Consider the following 19,559-nt stretch of genomic DNA (forward strand, 5'->3'; position numbering starts at 1 on the left):
TTATTTTTGGACTTACTGGAAGGCCCCTGTGCGTGATAATGAGTCTACAAATATCAAACTGACACTGGGCTTCTTCTTGTCTTTGTTCAATCCACTCACGGCTGGAACTGGTCTGTGTATAAACTGAATCAACTGCTCTCCTGTGAAATTTTTAAGTGCTTTCCCAATTTCGATTTTTGCTGATGATTTGTTACTTGAAAAGTGTGCTGATCCGTGTTGGATATTACTAAAACAAATAAGTAATGTGTGATGTTTATTCCGCTTTTCTATGTGATGAAGAATAAATTTGTAATCATAACGTGCATTGTGGTTAGCTGTTGGGATAAAACGCGTGTGCAGCGGGGCTCGAAGAATAATTAACAAAATTATAATATCGCTTACTCGTCTCGGACAAAATCATTAAAAGTTTTACTGGCTAAACAGATCTGATCGTCTACAAATCCATTAAGTTTCTGAGAAATGTGAACATTGTTACCACGACTCTAAAAATGTTACTGCAAAAATACTTTTTATTGAGCAAAAGAAACTTTTATGTTCTCATTGAACATTTTCTAGAAGATAATAGTTTACTTCTAATTTTGAAAGTAAATGTTACTAGATTAATTTCGCACGATAAGTGGCAGTAAAAACAGTTTTCCACCTTTCTGCTGGAAAGTCTGTCGTTCCTTTTTTCTGAATCACAGGACTGAATTCTATTGCAAAGCCCCTTGTACCAGGAGAGGCACGTGCTAAAAAACTGTAACTTTGAACACCAAGTCATAATGTTGATTATATAGATGTAATTCAATGGTTAGGAAATGGATGACTTTTTCACGGTAGCAAAAGAAGATTTGTGTAGCAAATCTCACGAAAGTTTTAACTGTTGACAAGGAACAACAGTGGGCAAAGGGTAGCCCAGGCATATCGTGCTAAAGTAACTATAACTCAAGGGTCTTTTTTGAAACATCACCAACACTGGCGTCAGTGAAGCAAGCTGATTAGTTTGCTTCTCTGACGTCCGGCCACAACACCGCCAACACAACACATTCAAAATTAACTGAAGGCGGAACACCGCACAGTTTTTTCTGGTGACCCCCCCCCCCTAACCAAGCTCGAACGCGCAACCTCAAGGCAAAGGCAAGGGCAAAGGCAAAGACAAAGACCACGAATCATCCCCAAAGACCAAGACCCATCCCCCCACCGGACAATAAAGACCCCACAACACAGTCAACATTTCAACAACACAATACACAAAGCAGAATACAAACCTCCTGACAGCAATGCCGAACAGAACCATGCAACCACCCGTTTTAAAAGCAAAAATCAGGGTGATGGGGGAGAAAATTGCGAAGAACTTGCAAACCATGAGCGAATTGAGTGACAGTGGGAACATAAACGCAGCGAAGAATGTTCATGAAAAGGCGGCGGAAACATTTTCGGAGTTCGAGGAAACCAGTTACGAGTTGATTTCACAGCTTGACGAAGATCAGCACGAGGAGTACATCGGAAAAATCACTGAAACGTGGAACAACATCGACGACATGAAAAATAAAATTCAGAATCACCTTTCGCAAGAAAACACCCCAACAAACTACAACACACAAGACAACAACGAGACAACAGTAACAGCCAACTCGACAGCGGATAACTCAGCAACCAACAACAACATCAACACTAGAGCAATTGGACAACAGCAAACATCCGTTAACAGAAATTTACACAACGAACAACCAGAAACTAGCAATTCCGCTCAACGTGACAACCTCAACAGCTTTTGGTATGATAGACTAGCTTACTCAAGCAGCCTAAACGACCAGCAGAACAGAGTTACTGGAATGGGGGACACACAAACATTCAATCAGCCAACAGAACAACCACAACAATTGTCAACAACGTTATCACAACCATTTCCATTCTATACGCCTTATGTGGAAGCTCTTCCAAAGATGGATCTTCAGAAGTTCAACGGTGACCCGAGCAAATGGGCAGATTGGTACAGCCGTTTCAGTTTCATGATTGGAGACACTCAGCTCAGTGATGGACAGAAGATCGCCTATCTACAGGGACTTGTAATTGGAAAAGCCAAAACAGCAATTGAAGGATTTGCCTGCAACGGACACCTGTACAAAGATGCAATAAACGAGTTGAAACAGCGGTTTGGGTGCCCAAACGTCATCATCAGCAACTTGTTGGAGAAACTAATCAACTACAGGCCACCAACGACATCTCTTCCTTGGACAATTGTAAATTTTTCCACATTCATTAACACCATGACAAGGACACTACAAGAACTCAACTTCGAAGCCGATCTCAACAGCACGACAATCTTGAAGCATGCAACCGACAAACTACCTTACAGCGAAGAATTCAAATGGAATCAGTTTGTTTTACGACAAAGAATTCAGCAGCCGACACTTGCAGACTTCAACCAATGGATTAAAGAAATAGCAGAAGCACATGAACGTTCAACGCATCAAGGACGAAGCAATACTAGTCTCAGCACAAACAGTGATACACGTCAACGAAATTTCAACTTAAATGGAAACCGACAATTTCATCAACAACCAACTCATCCAAACGGGGAAAAACAGCAGCAACAACAACCAACACAGAACATAAACAACATTAGCAACAACAGGAACCAGTACAACCAGAGGAGCACAACACAAATGCTTCAAGCAACAAGGGGAAGCAACAGCAACAACCAGCCTCTGCCTTGTGTCTTCAACGATGGTAATCATCAGTTATTCCATTGCCCAACGTTTAAAGCAAAGACAGCAGACGAAAGACTACAAACGGTTTATCAGTTGAACCTTTGCATAAACTGTTTGGGAGCAAATCATCGTGCCAACAACTATCCTTCAACCTCTAATTGCAGGGAGCAAGGATGCGGACAGCGACACAACACTATGTTACACGGTGCCAACAGTAGATACGGACAAACAATGACATCAATTGTTCAAACAAACTCTCAATTGAGCAACTCAAGAGGAAATGGGAACTCATTTGCAGTCATCAACAACAAAGATACAGCCACAACAAAGGACACGACAGCAGCAACAAAAACAACGAATCTTCTCTATGTCATGCCAGTTATTTTACACAACAAAGAGAACAAAGTTCGAACATACGCCTTCATCGAACCAGGAAGCAGCTTGACAATACTTCTCTCGAAGACAGCCGACAAACTACGCCTTCAGAAAGAAACACGTCAACAACTTGTCTTGGAGGGAGCCAACGGAACAGACACAAAATCGTGTTACACAACGTCAACAGAAATTTCAATTTTGGAAGACGAGGAACGCTACAACCTCAAACAGATATACGTTGTGGAAAACATCAATTTGCCAAAGCTGAGGGAGCACCCGGGAGACATTGCCAGAAAGTATGACCACCTTAGACATGTCAATATGCCAACTCTGGATAATCTCGAAGTCGCAGTATTGATTGGACAGGACAACATTAACCTTATCTCACCAGTCAGAGTGGAACAAGGACCATCGACAGCACCAAGCGCAAGTCTTTTCAAACTTGGTTGGACTATTTCTGGACCCCATACAGTATTGGATGACAGCAAAACACAACATTCAATGCATCATACTGCTTTGTTTTGCAGCAATTGCCTCGAACAAGACAATGACCTCAACCAAGAAGTTTCTCATTGGTGGAAAGCAGAAACAATTCCATTGGAATCCAAAACCAAGTCAAATGATCCAGAAGTTTTGTTGGCCACCAAGATACTCAACACAACATGCGTGAAACAAGCAGATGGACGTTATGAAACGGGACTTCTCTGGAAAGACGACAGCAGTTTACCAGACAACCGATCACAAGCCTTGACACATCTGAATCATCTTGTCAACAGACTACAGAAAAGACCTGAACAGTACAATAAATACAATGAGGGCATTCAAGCAGACCTGGAAAAAGGCTACATTGCAAAAGTACCTTTCCATAGACAGAAAGATACAGGATGGTACATTCCACACTATGGTCTTGTCAGCCCAAACAAACCCGACAAAATACGAAGAATCTGCAATGCCAAAGCACCACAAAGCGGAACAAGCCTCAATGACAAACTCTTAGCTGGACCTGACCTCCTCGGGAACATGCTTGGAATTTTGCTACGATTCCGACAGGGAGCCATCGCCATCCAGGGAGACATCGAAGCGATGTTTATGCAAATCGGAGTACGACAACAGGACCGACCTTATCTACGATTCATGTGGAGACAACCCAACAGCCCAAAATTAGAGGTCTACGAATACCAAAGACACATCTTTGGAGCCAGAGACTCACCAGCTTGCGCAAATTTTGTTTTGCAACAGACAGCCAAAGACGACATCGAAGATCACCCAAACTCTCTAGAGATCATTCAGCGGACATTCTACATGGATGACATGGTTGCATCTTTCAGCGACGCCATCACAGCTTTCACTACAGCCAAGGATGTCAAGGATACTCTGAAGAATGGTAAATTCAATCTGACAAAATGGTGCAGCAACAGCCGTGAGTTTTGTGAGCAGATGCAATATGATCTATGCAAACCAGTGGAGGAGCTCTTCAGTAAAGGTTTTTATCAAAGAGTACTTGGAGTTTACTGGAGCTTAGACGAAGACAAAATCATGTTCAAAGCGAAAGACAGAAGGAACCTGGACAGGAAAACTTGGACCCAACGCAAGTTTCTCTCTCTCGTGTCAAGTTTCTACGATCCTTTAGGAATCATATCGCCATTCCTCATACGAGCCAAGATTCTACTGCAAGAGTTGTGGAAACATGGACGCGAATGGGACAAAGCTATCAGTGGAGACAATGGAAAGGCCATCAAAGATTGGGTACAGGAAACGGAACAGATAGGTACGGTAGGGGTAAACAGGTTGGTAGGTGGTACAGCACTTGGGGACACAATGGAACTTCATGTATTCTGCGACGCATCATTGGAAGCAACAGCAGCAGTAGCATACATCAAGACAACCAGGAACCAGGAAACCACAACTCGTTTTCTCATGGGAAAAACAATAGTGGCACCCTTACGTCAAACAACAATTCCCAGACTAGAACTGCAAGCAGCACTTTACGCGGCAAGATTGAAGAAAACAATTGAGGATGAAATGGATTTCAAGTTTGACAAAATCTTTCTGTGGAGTGACAGCACGACTGTTGTCAGTTGGATAAAGAACTTCAAATTGAAACACAAGATGTACATCGGAAACCGAATTGCCGAAATAAGGGATCTCACAAACACCAATCAGTGGAACTACGTCAACACCAAGGACAACCCAGCAGATCAAGGAACGAGGGGACTAACAGCAACAGAGATGACAGAAAAATCTCTTTGGTTACAGGGACCACAGTTTCTTCTATCTTCTAGCGACAACTCCACAACAGACGAACAACAACACGAAACTGTTTTCTTGAACAGCGCAGAACAGAAGCCTCATGCAACACGACGACAGCCAATTGACAAAGACCTAATTGATGCCAACAGGTTTAGCCAGTGGTTGAAACTAAGAGCCGTCATAATCAAAATGAAAAACCTCCGAAACAAAACGAGAACACGGGACCAGCAGATCATAGATGCAGAGAACTTTCTTTTCCGTCTATCTCAGCAACAATCATTCGACGAAGACATAAATCAACTAGCACACAACAAGCCAATTCAAAAACGGAGTAGATTGATTCAGTTGACACCTTCAATAGACGAAGATGGTATCCTTTGATCAAATAGCAGACTAGCCAACGCACCAGTTTCAACAGCAACAAAGAAGCCAATAATCTTAGACGGTAGGAACAGGATTATTGGTCTTTTTCTGGAACTGCAACACAACATCAATGGTCATGCGGGAGTGGAACAGCAGACACACATCATTCAGTTGAATTACTGGGTTCTTCAATGCAAAACAGTAATGAAGAAGATCTCAACTAGATGCTACGAATGCAGACGACAAAGACAACTCAACAGCCAGCCTCAGATGTCAGATCTTCCGAGTTACCAATTCTCAGTCAGACCTGTAGCCTTCAAGGAGACCGGAGTAGACTTTTTTGGGCCGTTTGAAATCTACAGCCAGATCAACACAGCCATGAAAGCTTACTGTTGCTTATTCACTTGTCTGACGATACGATCCGTTCATATCGAAGTAACCAGAAACTTGCAGAAGGAATCATGCATAATGGCATTTCAACATTTCTTCAGCCGACGAGGACTACCGGAAAGAATTCACAGTGACAATGCTTTATATTTCACCAGTACAGCAAAGACCTTCGAAGAAAGCAGCTTCACAACTACAGAGATACAGAAATATGCGGAATCGAAAAAAATTGCATGGAAATTTATTCCACCAGGAGCACCACATTTTGGCGGAACATGGGAACGCCTCATTGGGATGAGCAAACGACTCTTCTTCAATATCGCCGGATCTAGGAAACTCCAGGAAGACAGTTTCTCAACCCTTATTTGCCAAGTCGAAGCTCTACTCAACAGCAGACCTCTAACATCAGTCAGCAGTGACATACGCGATGTGGAAAGCCTGACACCAGGACATTTTTTGACAGGAATGACAACAGGACTGCCTTCAGATTCTACAATCAGCAGCAACGACAGAGGAACAGGAAAACTGTGGAACAACGTCAACAGTATTATGAACGAGTTTTGGACACGTCTTTTAAAGGAATATCTGCCAACACTCAGACAACGTCGAAAATGGCATTCAACAGTAGATGGGATAGAAGTAGGGGACATGGTATGGATACTAGAAAACAACACACCCAGGGGTATTTGGCCGGTAGGTAGGGTACAAAAGGTAAATAAAGGTAAGGATAATGTGGTAAGGTCTTGCCTGGTTAAAACAACAAAAGGGGATTTTGTTAAACCAGCTATTAAACTTAGTTTGATTAGCGACAAATCAACATAAAAATTATCAATATTGAATGGGGAACAATAATTCAAACACAATTTGAAGCAAACTTGATATCAGATTTGGGATTAGGGTAAAGTGAAAGATGAAAATTTTAAAGTTCAATTCAATGAATTAGCATTTCAAAGGGACTATTAGGTATTATTCAGGTACAATTAGGGATTTCAATAAGTAACTCACAAGGCGACTCAGATTAGCAAAGCTTATCGTACATTAGATAAATACATTCAAAAGGGAAAATTTAGGTAGGTAGGTTTGACAGGAAGACAAAATCTGCATAGACATTAGGTAGGTTTTGGAAATTCAAATGCACAATTAATTAGCTTATTGCAAAAAAGCAGAGAGTTGAACCGACAGGATAACAGTATTTTGAATGGGTAGATGACACTAAACAGCTGAGGTAAAACCAAACATCAGTGGTAAAAAGTTTTACAAAACATTTGGTATTCCGACAAAACTCTAATTAGGGAACAACAGTTAAAAGGTAGGCAACAGGTACAAGGTAGTGGTAGATTTAGGCACGTAGGGAACACGGGGAGCATCATTTTGTCAACCAGCATCTTTCAACGAGCAGACAAGCAACAACAATATTTCCAGACATCGATCAGTTTTTTGACATTCGCCAATCAGCCAATACAACAGTTGATTCAGAACAAATAAATTGTAACAGTCAAACGCAATCAGCACAAAAAGCAATTCAACTTTCCAGCATACCACTTTCATATAACACTACAAGCAGCACGTTGACAACCAGTACACAGACACAATATACAGACAACACCGACGGAAGACATCAGCAGAAATTTCACAACAACAAACACTTCAGCAAGAATTACTTCAGAAGAAGCAACATCATTTTTTGAACAGCAGTCAACACATTCATCAACAGCAGACATTATCAAAGTCATTTCAGACATACTTGTAGATATGGACGAGTCCATAACTTCAAGATCAGCGTTTTATTGAGGACACAACTCAATACAACATTTCAACATAATCATCAGCAGATGAAGTAGGAAATACAGTTCAGCTACACAAAAGACACAATAGAGGAAAAGAGAACACGACGAGATGACAAAGAGCAACTTCAAACAGACTTCAACAACAACAACAGATCGACTACAAACTTTCTGATTTTTGGTGCTCAAAAATGGGGGCCCAGTGTACCAGGAGAGGCACGTGCTAAAAAACTGTAACTTTGAACACCAAGTCATAATGTTGATTATATAGATGTAATTCAATGGTTAGGAAATGGATGACTTTTTCACGGTAGCAAAAGAAGATTTGTGAAGCAAATCTCACGAAAGTTTTAACTGTTGACAAGGAACAACAGTGGGCAAAGGGTAGCCCAGGCAGATCGTGCTAAAGTAACTATAACTCAAGGGTCTTTTTTGAAACACCACCAACACTGGCGTCAGTGAAGCAAGCTGATTAGTTTGCTTCTCTGACGTCCGGCCACAACACCGCCAACACAACACATTCAATATTAACTGAAGGCGGAACACCGCACACCCCTAAATTGATCTTAAAATTAGGGACCTCTTCTATTCTTGCCTGAATTAAATAATAATAATAATAGATTTTTTGAAAAAACTCTTTTATTTCAGCTTTCGAATTTTCTAAAGATTTTGCTTCATTACGTCATATTAATCACTAACTTGGTGTAATCTTGAACTGTGCATTTTATGAAGGCAAAATCGTACACTCGTTTGTTGTATAAACTGGTCAGTTTTTCATCCAATGCTGCTGCCTCAATTCTGAGAAGAACTGTTTCTGAGTCTCCTTAAACCTTTAGAAATTTCCCTAAATTTACCAAAACTAACATTAGTTATGATCTCTGGAAATAAAATGTTCAAAGTTTAGAGTTTGCTGAATGCGAGGTTGATACAATAAATCATTCTAAAATGGTTTCTCGTCAATACTTCAGCAACTGCGCAAACTCCGTGGTGTCAAAACATCCTTTAATACAAAAACTAGGGATAGAAAAATAATAAACTACCTGGAAATTTGACAACAAATTCTTATCAAAATCGGGGGCCCAATTCCTGCCAAAAATGAGGCCCGTCAAAATAGCGATTAATCCTTGCCAAAGTAACGTTTTAAAAATGCAACTAATTAGCATCAAGTTTGGGACCATGAGAAATTATTACACAGAACCTAGTTGAAGTTTTGTTTAAAATGAACATAAGAATTAGCTCGTTTTGACTGGTACTAAAAAACGGTTGAAACGTTTGTCAACTAAAATACGGTTGATTCCTAACTACGCCGATTAATAAGATTTTTGATCTTTTTAACCGGTTTACTCAAGTGCGATTCGGCAGATTATGAAGTTGAAAGTGTTCATAAGTCGTTAACAAGGAAACAGTTCATGGAATGCCTGAAGAACTCCAATCTGCCTGTTCTATTGTCAATGACACCATAGTCTGCAAGTAGACACCTCTTTCGAGCATAAGAGCAGTCAAATGTGATGCTGTCGGATGCGTAGAATGTTGTCCCGTCCTTCTTTCTAGGAACCTTAAAAAATTTACAGTTCTGTAACCCTACCTCGAATTTGTAGATAAAAATTGATTTCATATAGGTATTTTATAGAGATGAGGCAATATTCGTTTACTTGTTTTAATAAATTTTAAAACTTTTTATTATAACAGAGTAAATCACAAATGCCAGTAACCCAGGAAATAAGTTGATTAGTGGTCTATTATAACCCACTTGAACTATTTTCGTCTAGATTAGACAAATTTTAAAGAGTGAGTATAAAATAATTTGTTGAAATTAAAATTGGTTTTTACCCTTGTTTATTTGAGCTAGGATGTCACAAAGAAACTCTGTACTTCATTTCGATGACTGATTTCATTTCAGCAACAAAATGATCAAAAAGTTTTTTGGAGAGGGGATACACAGTTTTGCATTCAAAATTTTTTTTACACTAAAACTTCCAAATTTAAAGCAAATTCATTCTACGTTCTCTAAAATATGTGCGTTAAACTTTTGTAAGCTCTGCAATTTTTAGCGGTGAAATTACATATTTTAGCGGTGAAATGTGGCATTTTTTTGAAGTTCACCGCTTACTCTACTGGTGAAATTACATAATGCACCGCTTAGAAAAAAGTGTCAAAAAGATGTAAGATCGGGGAGTAATTTAAGTGCGTCAAATCTAACATTTCCGCCCTTACTCTCACATTGCCCCCTTATCTTGACTCTTTTACCCCCCCCCCCCCCACCCTCGCCCCTAAAATTTAATTTTTGAGAGGTTAATGTTTGTAATTTCATCGCATTCAACTCTTGTCTTACTTAATTTGGACACTTTTTTTCAGAGCGGTGAATTTATGTAATTTTACCTCTAAACTCAGAGGTGAAACTATGTAAGTTCACCACTACCATGCAATAACTTTTTTCACCGACTGATTTATGTATTTCCTGCATTCATCGCTTATCTTACATATATTTGCGTTGAATGGCGATGACACCTCGAGCCGGGACGTTTTCGAATGGCATTTTTCTCAAACCACCCAATTGCAATTCTACTAATTGTTAAGTACTGTAGCTTTTCAAAAAACAACTTAGTACGACACATCCAGCTTTCTATTCCTCAATGTTCATTTTCGTTGCCGAATTACATTAATACATTTCACAATCAGTGAAAAACTTTAAACCGATATAACTTTTTAAATGACAGATCTACCTCTTTTGCAAAACTGTAGAACAAATTAAACAAAAATACGCATCTTTTTCAGTGACTCTTCTTTAAAATTTAAAACACACCAATGACAATGTGGAGTTATTTTTGATTTTTTGGTGGTTACAGTCTTCGAGTATGACAAATCAGCATCTCGGTGCTCTTAACTTTTCCCCCCATTCTCCAGTCTATAGCAGTCACGCATTCCGTGGTTATCATCTGATTTTCCCTGTTTGCTTTTACAATTGAATGGAATTAAATGTGACTTCTCAATGAATTGAGTGGTCAATTAAGTGGTCAATTGCAAAAAAATCAACTACACGAACACAAAGTCATCAAAAACTGGATTAACTAACAGAACATGTGTCATGAAATATTTGTAGCAGTGCTACATACAATACAAAACTCAATCATTTTTAGTGCTATCTGATGCTATCCTACTGTGCTATTGCTGTAGTCTATGTCGACATAGTGAATCAACCAATCACATTATGCCAGCTGGCAAAAAGTATAAACCACCACTATAAAAAGCAGTGAATTTGTAGTAGAAGCACTTTTTCCAACTCTGCGAGGATTCAATCCACTGGCTGGCGATTCAAGTCCAGCAGCAGAGGAATAGCCGCAAACAACAACAAGCTCAGCTGAGCGCGGCGGCTAAATGCTTAGCGATATAGCTCGAGCAGTAAGAGCTAATGCTTAGCTTATTTCCTCACATTAGTAGTACATACAATTATGCGCTATAATAGATAGTGATGACTGTAACTAAGTACTTGTTTCCAATTCAACCTCTCATTATTCACACACATTTTTCTTATTCTAATATCTGGTGCGCCGAGCAGCAAAAAATTCACACCTTAAGAATGTGAGACTTTCTTCTTTCGTTCACTGTTATCACTATATTCTTTTTCTTTTTGTCCCCGGAGAGATGAATTTCTTGCTTTGTTTTTGTTGTTATCAATTGTTATTATTCTGATTTCGGACTGCGATGTTCAATTTATTTGTCAGTTACATTCTTTTATTATTGAAAACGCCAAAAAGAGCGTTGCCTTTATTTGTTTGCCTAAAATGGCTTTTTGGTGAGGCAGATTTTGCCCACACATTGGTACCTGAAGCTTATTGAATTATTGCCGTAGCAGATGTGTCAACAAAACACAGTAACTGGATGCAACGAAGCAATACAGGAAGACAAAGAGATTCGGATTAACCAGAGAAGAAGTCACATTCACAAACTGAAAAAACTTTTCAATTTCCTTAAAACTGGGGTGAGATGTAGCAGTGCTACATACAATACAAAACTCAATCATTTTTAGTGCTATCTGATGCTATCCTACTGTGCTATTGCTGTAGTCTATGTCGACATAGTGAATCAACCAATCACATTATGCCAGCTGGCAAAAAGTATAAACCACCACTATAAAAAGCAGTGAATTTGTAGTAGAAGCACTTTTTCCAACTCTGCGAGGATTCAATCCACTGGCTGGCGATTCAAGTCCAGCAGCAGAGGAATAGCCGCAAACAACAACAAGCTCAGCTGAGCGCGGCGGCTAAATGCTTAGCGATATAGCTCGAGCAGTAAGAGCTAATGCTTAGCTTATTTCCTCACATTAGTAGTACATACAATTATGCGCTATAATAGATAGTGATGACTGTAACTAAGTACTTGTTTCCAATTCAACCTCTCATTATTCACACACATTTTTCTTATTCTAAAATATTATTCGAACAAGTTAATGTAGGCTGTCATCTTATATGGTAATTGGTGTTCTTATAAGGCTTACTCTGTTTAATTCGGAGGTCATGTTAGCCTCAATATTTCATAAAGAAAAATCTCTGACTAAATTTTAAACAACTTTAAAAAGTACATTCTCATTATTTGTATTCTTAATCCGAATCAGTTTTTACATTGACTGTCGTTATCAAGTGACAGACGTTTCCTTGTATTCTTAAGGCCAGTCAATTTTATATTTTTTTAAACAAAATCATTTTTTTCGCTAAAAAGCAAAGCCAACAAAATTGTTTTTAAAAATATTACAAAAATTGGGGATGTTAGAAATAGCCGAAAAACAGAATTTCCTTTGACTCACTCTTCAGGTACCGTCGGTTGATTGATTGAATGTCTGATATAAATATCCATTTTCTTCCTTTGTGTGACAGTTTATCTTGATGATATTAATCATTGACGTTTGTAATTCTATTCTAAATCAATTCTAAAAAGTAGTCAAGGTCAACTATAAAATCTAATGAAAGAGCATCTAGTTTTCTATAAAATGAAATCATTCTTTGTGTGATGGTTTCAAAGAAACATCAAGAAACTTAGAGGTTTTACTAAAGTTTCAAAGAACGAAAGAACAATTTACCTGACTTACTGTGTTGTTATGTCGATAGGTAACGGCCATAAAACTAAGCTAGATTCTAATATAGTTTTGGCGCTATCAGTATCTTATTGACTTATCAATCAGATGTCAGAAGAAAAATCTCCCACCCACAAAAACCTGATTCTAACATCAACCGACCTCCAACTAATGAACTCAATTGTATCCAGGCTATATATGATTCTCATGAAAGGTTGATGGAAATAGAAAAACTTAACTTCTTCGGGATTCGGAACTAAGATCTATTCGCATGCCAATCAAGTAAAACATTTTTAGCTAATCTATTTTTTCTTTGTATGTTTCGCATAGATAACTACTAAAAACACGAGCTAAATTTTGTATTTTTTCAGCTCCAGTTTTAATTTAAATTAAAATTCAATTCAATGAATTCTTTCGACCCGTGTTTTCAACCACGACAGTGGTGTCCTGACCACCAGCAGACAGACAAATTTTGCGTCTACAGAACGCAGAATCAGCTTCCGCGTGGTTTATGTTTTTTGTGGCGAAATGTCGCGCAGAGAAGAAAGGGGACAAGTTCAACACCGATGGGACTATAGAGGACCCACTGGTAACCAATCTCTTTCTTAGTATGCGCGGGCAAGATGCAATTAATAAATTTAGGAGCCCTATGAGTCTTAGGATTTTGATCGACAATCCCAATAAAGACATCAGATCGGTGATTCAAAATTATGTTTTCGCTAAAAAAGAGAGCAGTAACGGCAGAAACGGCTAAATTTCCTAGCACGTCTCAGAGAAGAAGCCCGCTATTGCAACTTCGAATAAATTAAAACAGTGGCCAACCCCGAAGCGGATTTGGTACAAAATAGGTTTAACTCTGGTTTGAGGAACCCTGGAGCAAAACTTAGACTATTAGGCGGTATTAGAGCAAAACCAGCAGTCTCAGTTACTGAAATGACCGACCGCTTACAGTTCAGAAAGTTCTTCATCAGGTAATAATTTTTTCACTGTGAAAGAAGAAGTTGAGTACAATTTCAAAAAGATCTTTCGAAAATCAAATGAAAATTGTTAGCTAACAAAAACAACAATATGTGCACTAGGAGTGAAGATAGGCTACTTTTTAGTAGATTCTGTCCAGCACAAATTAAAAATATAACTCCTGTCAAAAGGGGGACACTTCTCAAAAAAGTGGGGAAGCAAACACAACTCAAATTCAGTTAAGTACAATAAACATTATAACTTTTGCGAAGAAGAAAATTTTTCTTGAAAACAATTATCTCCAGCATTGGAGATTGGAATGTTTTATACTAAAGAACAAATCATTAGCAAGTCTGCGACATAGAAATAAGTAACTGCGACGTAAAAATGCAGGCAGACAAAGGTGAAGATAGCAAAGTGATATCGTTCAAAATATGATCTGAGCTTGGTAAACCTCAGTTGGATGGTAAGATATGACATCTCGGAGCTTATGATGGGCTTCAGTTTACACTTCTCGGTTCACTTACTTGTGACGTTGAGTGGAACGGAAGCAGGCCCACGCAAAATCAACTAGAATTTGTGCAGTCTGACAAAGAGTTTCGACTACTTGGTAGTGTCCTTCAATCCAAGCACGTTTTGAACAATATCGCAACAAAAGCTCACCTTACAAAGCTGATCTGAAGCTGATACCAAGATCATAGCCAATGTCCAGAAAAGCCAGAAAAATACCTCTAACACTTCAAAGCAAGGTCACAGAGAAGCTGGAACAGATGACCAGACAGGGCATCCTTGAACCATTACAGCCAGCTTACAAAGCTGATCTGAAGCTGATGCCAGGATCATAGCCAATGTCCTGAAGAGCCAGAAAAATACCTCTAACTCTTCAAAACAAGGTCACAGATAAGCTGGAGCAGATGGTCAGACAGGGCATCGTTGAACCGTTACAACTAGGAAGAGTCTGTAATGCTTCTCTTGTGGTGTGGCAGAGAAAGAGGAGTGGAGAACTGAGACTTTGTGTGGACTTGAAAGTGCATGTCAATGGTAAAGTAATGGACGAGGACTCAATACCTGACGTAGAGACGATCTTCCACAACCTACATGGGGCCTCATTATTTGGCAGAATTGACCTCTCAGATGCCTAATATCAAATTGAACTTGACGAGGAGGCAAAAGATATATGCTAGTTCAACACATCTCAGGAACTGTTCAAAATGTGCCGACTAAATCGAGGATTGAAAAACTCTTCTTCAATCTTCCAGAATTGCTCGCATCGAATCAATACTCAAAGGAATCAAAGATGTTGTGATCTTTCAAGGGGATGTTTTGGACTATGGAACTATCGAGGAGCAGTTAGACCAGAGAATGCTTGCAGGTAAGAGTCGACTACGTGAGAAAAATTGTACTATTAATGAGAAATGGTCCAACTCAAAACCAGTCGATAGCGTTAGTTTTTTGGGATAATCCATTTCAAAGGGGGTAATGGCACCAGATCTCAAACACTTTGAAAAAATAAAAAAATGCTAAAGCACCAACTAACAACAATCAACTCGAATCGTTTGTTGGGTTAGCAAATTTCTTAGGAAGATTGATTACTGATTTTGCAACAAAAATGCTAACTTTTAATAACACAAGAAATAGCAATTTCTCATGGGCAAGATGCAACAAAATGCTTTTGATGAAAAAAAAAGAATTTTGTGCTTAAAACTTGTACAGCCATATAGTTTACAAAAGGAAGCAACAGTTATTACTGACGCCTCTGAAAAATCAGGTGGGGTTTTTACGCAAGAAGGACATCCATTTATATATGTATCGAAAAAATTGACTCCAGTGGAGCAAAACTACTAAAAAATAGAGCGGTAGGCACTGGTAATTGTGTTTGTGGTCACAAGAATGAAGCAATTCTTTCTTCGAAGACATTTTACACTGTAGATGGATTGACAGCAAACCAATTAAATATCTTTGCGTCAGACGAGTGTATTCCGAATACAGCATCAGCTACAGTCCCAAGATGGGAATAGCTCTAATGATTTTGACTATGAGTTGAAGTACACAAAAGGAGATCAGACACCCCATGCAGATGCTTTGAATAGAATAGATTTTGACGAAGATGAATCCGTCAACGGTCGGGTGTCCGTCGCAATCAATAACATCTACTTCGCTCAGAGTAATTTGGCGACTTAAACAGAAATCAAAACTGAACTTGTAACAAACAGATTTTTTCTGGACAGAAAAAAAAACGATTCAAAAGCTGCAATTAAAGACAAATTTCAGAAGCAATAAAAGGAGTAGAAAAACACAAAGATGCACTGACTATACACAGTGGAATCATCTTCAGAGATGATTTTAAATTCTTTCCACCCAAACTACGACACTTGATTTTTGCAAAAAAGCATGAGACACGTCCTCGGAAGAAAGCAATTGAAGCATCAATAAAAATGATAGCATGATCGCATTACGCAAGTCGTTCAAATTTTTGCTAGTAAATGTAAAAATTGTCAAATGAACGGGCATAGCCTGGGAAAACACTCACTACGTGACCAGAAGCCGACGTTTTTGAATGGTTCCACATCGACTGGGGTTATTATAAGGACAAAGGCCCTATCTTAGTAATTGTTGACGCGGCTTCTGGCTAAATAAAAGCGTTCCCCGCTGAAAATTGAACATCTGAAACAGTTAAAGAATACTTTAGTCAAATCCTTGCAAGATTCGGAATACTAAAAACGTTATCGTCTGATAATGGTTCTGAAATATAGTGGTGACCTTTAACAAAGGTGGTAATCACTGGGAATTAAGCGAATGGAATCACCCAACTATCATCCAAGAGCTAATGAACTAGCTGAGGGAGCAGTTCAGACAGTGAAGCGGGCGCTCCAAACGTGGAGTCTCGATCTTAATGTGTCATTTGGAGTATTCCTGCAAAAGGTATGATTACAAATCGCAAGTCTTAAATGATGAGGGAAAAATCTCAAGTTGAACTTCTTTTGGAACGGAGGGTGAGACTACCAGCAATAGCAGATTTCGACTTGTGATTTTTGAACCCATTCTATTCAAGGCATATGAAAAGACAAAGGTTCTGAGCCCAAATCTTTCATTGAGCCCGAAAACTTAACACAGATTATTTTAGTGAGCGACAACCAAATTGCGAGACTAGACGAGGGCAATGTGAATACTGAACCACCAGTGGAGGAGACCACTTCTCAATCAAAACTACAACTCCAGAGCGCAGATGTGGGACCTTCACATCAAGATGAAGCTTCTGCATCAACATAATCTGCAGAGCATCAACAACCTGAATCATCAGAGCCTTCGCGAACTTTAACAAGAAATAGAAAAGAATTCGACAGATTTGGAGAACCTATGCACACAAACTTGCTGAAAAAAAGATGGAGGATGTGATGGTTTCAAAGAAAGCTCAAGAATTTTGGAAATTATTTTGAAATTTAAAGAACGAAAGAAGAACTTAAAGGAGGAATTTTGTTGTCAACGAGTAATGGCCACAAAACTCAGTTCGATTTTTCTGATTGCGTTTTGGCGCTATCTATATCTTATTAAGCTATCAATCAGATGTCAGAAGAAAATTCTCCCACCCAGAGAAAACTGATTCTAACATCAACCGACCTCCTACTAATGAACTCAATTTCATCCAGGCCAAATATGATTATCATGAAAGGTTGAAAAAAGTGATCTCCGGGAATCGGAACTAAGATCTATACGAATGTCAAACAAAAAATTTAAATTTGGTATATTTTCAGTTCCAATTTTAATTTAAAATTCAACTTGTTGAATTCTTTTGACCCGTGTTATCGACCACGACACTTTGTGTGAATGACGTTTCACGTTTAACAGAAAGGTAGTTTTTGTTTTTCACGGTTTACGAAAAATTTTTTTCTCAATTATTTTTGTTTTCACGGTTGATCAAAAATTTAATATTATGACTGAACTTAGAAATCCATAGTTTCAACAAAATTCTTTCAAATGAACGTGAATTCACGTTTTCCAGATTTCTAATTTTGTTTCTCAAAAAATTGTTGTTTAGTTTTTTTTCTGTTGCTGCAAAAAAGTGTTACTATTCAGCGTTACCACTTCGTAATTTTGGGGGAAAATGTATGTCAAGATCTCCGTTAAAACTCAATTGGTTGAATTTCTGACTCATTTTGCTGTCCGCAGAGCAGTTGGAGAACATTTTCGAAAACAGTTGTGTAAAAAATGATTGTTTTTAAATAAGTGCAAAAATTTCATTGATTTACTTCTTCAAGTACGATTGACTAAGTGTTGCTGCCAGAATAAATAATAATAATAATAATTGTGGTTTCTGCGTGATCGCAACGGAACAGCATTAGGCGTACAGTAGCCTGTTTTCAGCTGCCCTTTTTCTTATTATTCCCCACATTTCAGACTGATCTTTTCATGAGCAGCATTTATTATGCATTAGAGTGTTCTTAAATTCCGATATAGAAACCAGTACAATCCAGAAAAGAGAAAATTTTTTTTTACAAATCACGAAATAAGAACGAACGGTAATAAAAAAAATGGTATACACAATATTTTCACGGTTAGTTCAGTCTTGCGTCCAGTAGTCAATTTAGGCTATCATATTGAGCTTATATTTGATTTTTTGGCATATCTAGTCTCTCAAAAGCCAAATGGAATAATCGAAGCATGTTTTATGTCATTGCCGATCGTCCGTAACTAAGTAAAGAACAAAATTTGATCTCAAATTTTTCCGATAGAACTCAGACAGTGCTGGAAGCACTTGGTTTTCAAGTCCAAATAATCCAAACTTTTTCTCTTACTTGTTAACAAATGAAGCCATGGAAACCAAAAAAACTGCAACTTCTGACATTTTTTGTGTCGTTGTTTGTTTGGTTTTCTCTATTAGGGTGGCACACAAAATCATCAAATAATAAACAATAAACCTGTACGCAAAAGTAGTGTCTCTTTTGTGTGCATAGATTGACTTCCTTCTTTAGCTTGGCTTTCCAGTAAGTACAGGCATCTGGGGGATTTATCCTATCTCTGCGACACTTCACTGTCGGGTCATGTGATTGTGCGTTGTGAAGACTGCCTTTTAGGTGCACTGTATAGGAGTTGTACTCACTTTGACAGTCATCCAATTTTCTGGAAAACAAGAATAGCAATATTTTTTTCCAAAAACCGAAGGTCTATATTTTCTCATTACTTATTTTGAAAGCCATCGAAAACAAAACAAAAATATTCTAGTTCATCAAGAATTGTCCCAATAATATCAGGAACTACCGAAAAATTTCATGCTTTCTGCGAGAAAACTTTTAGACCTGCAATCATGACATGCAAAAAAATCAATGTTCTTACTGATTTTTAATATGGCCGGCAAATTGCCGGAAAATAGCCGCGATAGACGCTTGTGGCCTTCCATGAAATAAAACAACTAAAGAAAACATACCCGGCAGATTGCCGGAAAATAGCCGCCGTTGATTCCAATAAGCATGATTGGGATTGAAAGAATAGAATATATTGAAAAAAAAAAGATTTTTGTACAAAAAACATTTTTTAAGTCCGATTTATTTTGATGGCATTTCGTAGTTGAAGATAACGTACTTCTGTTTCTTAGAGAGAGGCTACAGGGGCTACTATCAACACCAATAAGCATTAGAGGTGGTAACTAAGACTTATAGGAACGACGTTCAGATAGCGGGCATCTAA

General features: G+C 38.5%; 1 protein-coding gene across 2 annotated transcripts in view; it reads right to left on the minus strand.

Moving 5' to 3' along the window:
- The window catches only part of LOC142341574 (uncharacterized), a 106,328-nt gene that overhangs the window by 65,231 nt on the left and 21,538 nt on the right, over positions 1 to 19,559 (minus strand). For both annotated transcript variants that reach the window (XM_075392621.1, XM_075392620.1), the window contains exons 3-6: positions 18,794 to 18,995; positions 9,271 to 9,407; positions 8,552 to 8,650; positions 17 to 226 (exon numbers count right to left, since the gene is read on the minus strand). In XM_075392621.1, the coding sequence (XP_075248736.1) occupies positions 17 to 226; positions 8,552 to 8,650; positions 9,271 to 9,407; positions 18,794 to 18,995 (648 nt within the window). The remainder of the gene's footprint in view (positions 1 to 16; positions 227 to 8,551; positions 8,651 to 9,270; positions 9,408 to 18,793; positions 18,996 to 19,559) is intronic.

The sequence above is a fragment of the Convolutriloba macropyga genome, chromosome 6 (genome assembly GCF_964194025.1).
Source record: "Convolutriloba macropyga chromosome 6, txConMacr16.3, whole genome shotgun sequence".
NCBI lineage: Eukaryota > Metazoa > Xenacoelomorpha > Acoela > Convolutidae > Convolutriloba > Convolutriloba macropyga.